At 33.3% G+C, this 7,367-nt stretch overlaps 1 protein-coding gene across 2 annotated transcripts in view; it reads left to right on the top strand.

Annotated features, from left to right (window-relative positions):
* The window catches only part of LOC108749499 (open rectifier potassium channel protein 1), a 13,131-nt gene that overhangs the window by 585 nt on the left and 5,179 nt on the right, over nt 1-7,367 (top strand). Inside the window, exons 1-3 of one of the 2 annotated variants that reach the window (XM_018488266.1) lie at nt 3,530-3,576; nt 3,941-4,495; nt 6,896-7,072. In XM_018488266.1, the coding sequence (XP_018343768.1) occupies nt 4,354-4,495; nt 6,896-7,072 (319 nt within the window). In that variant the 5' untranslated portion in view covers nt 3,530-3,576; nt 3,941-4,353. Of the gene's footprint in view, nt 1-3,529; nt 3,577-3,940; nt 4,496-6,895; nt 7,073-7,367 lie in introns of those variants that run through there. The other variant, XM_018488268.1, reaches the window with a different exon arrangement.

Below are 7,367 nucleotides of genomic sequence, written 5' to 3'. Positions count from 1 at the left end.
AATTATTTGATAATTTTAATTGATTTAATTTCGGTGTTTTTTGTCGAATTAATGATTTGTAAATATATTTATTACATTAATACCACTTAAAACTTGTTTCTCAGTATACGTAATAACTTATTAATATATTAATAAATTATTTGATAATTTTAATTGATTTAATTTCGGTGTTTTTTGTCGAATTAATGATTTGTAAATATATTTATTACATTAATACCACTTAAAACTTGTTTCTCAGTATACGTAATAACTTATTAATATATTAATAAATTATTTGATAATTTTAATTGATTTAATTTCGGTGTTTTTTGTCGAATTAATGATTTGTAAATATATTTATTACATTAATACCACTTAAAACTTGTTTCTCAGTATACGTAATAACTTATTAATATATTAATAAATTATTTTATAATTTTAATTGATTTAATTTCGGTGTTTTTTGTCGAATTAATGATTTATAAATATATTTATTACATTAATACCACTTAAAACATCAACAGAAAATATTTTGATTTTTTATTGTAAAAATTTAAAGTACATATCTATATATTAAAATTAACAAAAAATTTTTATATACATTTACATAAAAATGAATTAAAGTAATAATGATTTCTTTGTTCATCTATGATTTCTCATGCACTACGTACAACTGTTTTTTTTTTACAAAAGAAATATTTAAAGTGGAAAATAAACAAGTATATTTAAAAATTATTAAGTGCATCCGTTAGGTATCACAACAACGATTAATGGAAAATTCAAGAAACGTAAAAAAGTATTTGATAGCGTATCGGTGTCAATCTTAAAACGTTATCACCGAGATGAAACAGTCAATATGCTATCAATTCTACTTTTCAGTAATTATGGTCTCATAATGGTATATATCTTGTGTAATTCGATTGTTACAATTATTACTTTATAATACTATCTTGCGGCGAATATTTTTTGATCGATATTAATGATTGATGTGTTGGACATATGTTTACTTTAATTAATGTCTAAAAATAGTATAATTTATTAAAGAATATATCGACTTTTTAACTGGCTCTAAGGAAACGAATGTTACTCTCTCTCTCTCTCTCTCTCTCTCTCTCTCTCTCTCTCTTTCTCTCTCTTTTAGATACCGAGTATTATTTAAGCAAATTTTACTTTTAAATATAATAAATTCTGTATTCTTGGCAAGAATTTTCTTCTTTATTCTTTTTAGTAAAATAATTTAAATTGAATTTGTTATGTTAATTAAAATGTTTGTTGTTTAATTAAAATTTATCAATTTTACAATTAAAAATGTGATCTTTTTTATAATTTATACTTGAAGCAAATTTATTCTTTTTATAACATCGATATGATATAATTAATAATATTATCTAGACTAACAGTACGAACAAACAGTACATAAACTAACAGTATCAACTAACAGTACATAAACTATCTTTTTAATATATATAACGTAATCAAGCTAAATTCCACGAAATACCATCGCGTTCAATTCATTTCATTTTTTAAAGGTCAGTTATTAGAATTTATTTGCTCGTTTATTTAAGTTGATCGATAAATAATGTAAGCCGCGTGATTAATGCTTTATATTTCTTCCCGACAAACTGTTTTACACATTAATTGTTAACTAATTACCGCATGTGCGTTAGTATCGGCATATTTTAACCGCAGCCGTGACCGACACGACGTGTGCAGTAAATGGAAGATAATAACAGTTGTTAAGTGGTCGTTAACAGCCATAAAAGTATTCGAGTTAAAATGCTGTCGTAAAACGTCATTCAACTAATCATTTCAACCTATTTACATTAAAGTGCGTCATTATGTTTCAAAGTTACAGACCCTGCGTGTGATTCATAATTATTAATTTCAACGGTTACCAAATAAGATCTTTTTATCTAAGGATGATACACAGGAACATAAGCCCAAGATTATGATTTTGTTACATACGTGTCATTGTAAGCGAAAAAAAAGATCTTGATAAATTATAATAAATTAAATTCTAATTGAAAGTACCTAATACAATTATCTAAAAATCAGGTCACGTCACAAAAAAATCATCATTGCAATTATAAAACAAAATAAATCTTTTTAAAAATTTAAATAGACATCTCAATTTTTCAATCAAAGTATTCAATTGTTAGCTTGTCTTTTGAAAACGCACATTTATATCTCTCCACGCCTTGTCGCTTTTGGATTTCCATTATTTTATTTCCCAAATATGAAATTATTTTATTAAACGTTATTGAAAAAAATTACCTCTTTAAACAAAAAGTAGCATGACAAACTGTTTCGATTATTTCGACATTCTGCTAATTATAACTGCATTTTACAATGAATCATGCTTTGATTCATTTTAGCTAAATGTAGAAAGAAGTAAGACTACCGAATTTGAGAAAAGAATAAGGCGTTAAACTGATCGTCACTCGTGCCGTTTCGCGAATAAAGAAAATGTTCATGCACGCGTCCGCAAATTTATCTCGTCAATTAGAGGCGATCGATACTAGTAGCGTGATGTGCGATAGTTAACGTCACTGAAGGTTCACGATATCCGTTCTTTCGTCGCGCGGGTGGAAGAGGAAACCGAGTGACGGAATTCTCGGACGAAGTGAAGAGATACTAGGGATAGATCCGTTTAAACCTCCTCCGTGTAATCCTCCTAACTTTTTGAGAAAACGAACCTGTTCATCTTTTAATACATATATTTTTGTTAACATTTCAAGACTAAATATAAATAGATGAGCGCTCTCTCTTAAAACTTGATATTACTTCGTTACGAGGAGTCTCTATTCGCAAATGCGAAGTTTTCTCGGACCAGTACGAACGAGCAATGTAAACATCGACATTATTAGCAAACAGAAATCGACACGTCAAGACTGTTGCGACCGAGACACTTCTCGTGCCTTATAAATCATACTTATGGACGTACAATAACGCAGTAAGACAGGATCAAGACAAATCGAACGCATATGTCTTCTGTTCGACTGTCGCAATTTTTCCACTTTTTTACTATGTCACGCAATAATGTTTTGCAATTCTTGATATTGCGAATTGACATGAAATATTATATGACTCACACTTTGCCACATAATTTATTGACTTTTAATTTAACTTTTGGACATTCAATTAAGACATTGAACGTCAACACTTTATCACCCTCATTCACGGGATTCACCCTCATTCTTTAATTCATTTTTATTATGGAGCAACTGACTCCCAATCTTACAATAAGCGACACGAGCTCTTTCGTATGATCTCATGACTTTCCGCCGATTCTGAAATACTTTGTACCGTCTCGAGCTTACATGATATGCACTTATGCAAATTTCTATGCGCTTGAACCGGCGACGAGTCATGCGAGAAGCGTGAACTTGAGAGAGACACGTGCGACGTTGTTTCACGCCGTAAATTATCCTTTCCAATACAAAAATCGATCGCTATTATGATCCACGTGGATCACTGTTGCTTTCTGCGATCGGCCAACAGGCCGATAGGATATATGGTATTCACCAGCGGAGACCGAACGTATTGTGCAACCGACATTGTCGAGGGAAGGGTTTTGGTAGCTTGACATATACAAAGGTGCGCCAGGTAGATCATCTCGGATAATTGCGAGTTTTTCGAGCCGTCGAATTGCTGGCTGTTTTTAGTTGGCAACTGGAGACCTAATCAGATAGTCTCAGGAAATTTTAATAGAACGGTGTCTCTTCTTCCGGAGGATAAAAAACGTTATCATTTTTTTTTGTGTATCTATCAAATTTCTTAACATTTTAACTCGCGCATCAATTAACAATGTGAAACTTTATATAATAGTTTACATTAACATATTGATATAAATTAAATGATTGTAGCATCGTATATTTCAAATCTTGCAAAAGTGTCCTCCACTTCTAGATTGCTGTATCGTTACATATATCGTTTATATTGTAAGATCTTTTGGTCGCAGAGTTCTTTGGGCACTTAACAGCGAGACGCAACCGCGACGCGATGCCTAGATCGTCAAGAAGACTTCTGATGAATTGGAGATATCAAACTGCAATGATAACATCGCCCTCGTGAGAACTCGTCATAATCGATACGACGACAATCGCCGCTTAAGAAGCCGTAAAAGGGAACCGCTCTTTGCGGAGAAGATTAGTGCGCTTGTGGCGAGCGAGCCAAAAAGCTCACTCCGTCGACCATTTAGCTTTTATCACCGGGAAATCATGTCAAGAATGCGTAGCCGCGGCATGTTCGCCGCTTCAACGAGAACCTCCTAATTATCTGACACGAGAATCGTCCATCCCTTGAGAATTATCCCTCTCGTTCTGGTCCACGCAGATCCGCCAGACTCCAGCATTTCACCGTTAGTGTCCAAGAATGTCCAAGAAGCAATGGCTTGCCCTCCTGTTGTTGTTCCTCACGTATCTGACATTGGGCGCTACCATCTTCTACTTCATCGAGAGCGATTATGAAAACAAGAAGATCGAAGAGGAGAGACATGAACGCACTATGATCTTCGGTAAGAAAATAATAAAAATAATTACCCCAGTATCAGCTATCTCACGCGAAATCGCGCAATCCATTAATCAATTCTTGTTAACTCGTAATTTCTAGATACTTGATGCAAATTGATAATTTCTAGCTACTTGATGCTGTTGCTTTGACACATTCCGATATCTGACAGGGAAATAGAGCTTGACATTTTTAAATCTACTGATCTCTTATAAATTCTAAATCGATTCCTTTTTAATAGGGAACGTTTTAATATCAGCGATGATTAAGAATGAAGAATTTCTCGATATGAATAATACAGTTTTTTATTCTTTATTTAAATTTAACGGATTTTAATAAATTGATTATTGATAATTTGAGGATATACAGAAATGTCTATATCTATATGTAATATTTAATATCCAAAGTTTAAAATTAGTGATAAACGCGATCTTTTGCTAAAGAAAGATTTAGATTCTTGGAAAATATTCTGCATGTAGTTTACGCGTTTGAACATATTTATTTTAGTTTCTCTTTGTGATTAATAGCAAGTATAAAAACAGCAAGGCAGCCCTGATTTCTCGAAGACGTTTTAATTGATGAGTTTTGTCGAAGTGTCAAGGAGAAAGCTGCATGCGTGCAGAATAGCGAAAACGTGAACGGAGTTGCATTTGTAATTCGTAGTTGCAACTCGACATTGAGTTATCTGCATCTCTGTTACAACCACAACACACAGAGAAGTCCTCGAGATTTTGACGTGAAGTTTATTTTATAAATCAATTCTAATAAAAGAAATTAATAACAGTTGTAACTTTATGATGTTGTAATTTAGTAATAACAATGAATTGTACTTTCGCTTACATCAAATGCATTTTAGTTTAATCGTTTAAAAGCCAATGTTTGTAGAGTCTCATTGTAAATATCAATTCATATCTCTAATAACATTTTTTTGTCTCGATAAATGTGGAAATCTCGAGATTTCGTTATCACAAAGATTAAAGTTTAACGTATCTAAATATTACATTAATTAGGGAACTATCTTAACAACAAAGACATCGCGATCGTGCCTGTCTCACGTGCTCGTAATTATCATAGTAACAATAATCCAATAATAATTATTACTACACCGTCACTCGCGATGTGCTTTAAGATTTCGGTGATAATAATGCAAATAATGCACTTAGGTCACGGTCGTGCAGAAGACGAGTCCGGCGTGTAAAACGTTTGAAACTTCCGAAATGTATTTAATGACGATATCTTATGCTTCTAGCATCTTAAAATACTTGTATCATCGACTGAAGTTGCACCGACATACCTGTTGCTTTTTAAATCGTTAATTCGATTATAATAGGCGCAGACAAAAAATTCAATTTAATTTCCGTAAAGCTTATATATTTATTGGAGACTGGAGATCTCAAGAAATTTTTCACATTTTACAAATAAATTTTCTAGATTCCGGAATCGAGAGATTTTTTCAGAATCAGTAGAAGTTTGGATCTTTTTCTTCTTCGAATACAATTTAAATTCTTAGGTCATCTTAGGCATTCATAGTGAATTTTCATATTTAAGATTCTTAAGTATAATCTTAGAATGTCATGAGCCAGACAGCTGAATTAGCATCTTAAGACGGCTTTGAAACAAGAATTACAGAGTATGAATAGTCTTTGTTAGACATTTTTTGAGCTTTCAGAAAATTAAGCTTCTCGAAATGCTGAATTTACACGAGCATTACTACTCGAAATGCGTCGAATCTTTTGTAATAAATAGCCTTGTAAATAACCGGAAAGTCGACACGGCTGTTTGTCAATGGGTTTTGTATGCATGACCGTGCCCGATGCAATTGTTTGCGCGAGAAAAGGGCATTATTCGAATAGTCAATGTCCAATAGGACAATGCCGTACAACAGAAAGAATTAGTCGACGGCCAGTGTCAGTGTCGTCGAAATCGATTACGAAATCATTATCTCGACCACTCCTGTCAAAATCGTCGCGTACGAATCAAAAGTAGCGATATCCGCTATCGTGCAGTCTATATATCTTCTACCTCAGATGGCTAAGCTCCATGATGAAGAATAAATTAAGTGGATAATTGCGAGATTATTCATTAATTTTTTTTTCTCTATATAGATATTGTTATCATCTTGGCATTTTCTTAGCCTCGATACGCAGCGAAATACGGTCGCGTCCCGGTTGCAATTACGCGCACGGAAGGTCCAGGTCCAGGCCGAGTCTGCTTGCACAAACCGGCAATATAAGACGATAAATATTGGCTGATAAGATAGTGCGTATAACACAATTGTCTCAAAATTCCGGCCCCGTTCGGAAAGGATGGCGAAAGAAAGGAATTATCCGGTGGATGTGCGAGATAAAATTTAAGATCAACCGATGATGAATCCGCTGTTCAAAGTATGTGTAATTATTCCTTTCAGAGTTACTTAACCGTCACTATGTACCCGCTGTCGGCCGCAATGAGACTGAAATTCTGCAAAAGCTCACCGATTACTGCGGCAAGTCCGTCTACAATATAAGCAAGGATGAAGTCACCATTCGACGATGGGATTACTATAACAGCTTTTATTTTGCTTACACGGTGGTCAGCACTATCGGTAGATATCTAACGTGTTCAAATAGCGTAGATCTTTAAACCGTATCTTTAAATCAAATCAGTTTTTATCTAAAGTCAATGGATTATATAGCCTTGCGTTATTTTTTTTTTCTGTACCCTTTAATTATACGCGATTACAATATCTTTTATTACGCATTTGCCTCGTGTACACAGAAATCTAACAGACGTTCCGAAAAAGTATTTGAAACATTATGATATCTTGTAATCAGAGAATAAGTACTTGTCGAATTACCGCTTTGTGCCTAAACTTTTATTTCTCTAAATTGAGATAATGG

The sequence above is a fragment of the Trachymyrmex septentrionalis genome, unplaced genomic scaffold (genome assembly GCF_001594115.1).
Source record: "Trachymyrmex septentrionalis isolate Tsep2-gDNA-1 unplaced genomic scaffold, Tsep1.0 scaffold29, whole genome shotgun sequence".
NCBI lineage: Eukaryota > Metazoa > Arthropoda > Insecta > Hymenoptera > Formicidae > Trachymyrmex > Trachymyrmex septentrionalis.
Note: the sequence above shows the minus strand (reverse complement) of the source record. Positions and strands in the feature narration are given on the sequence as shown.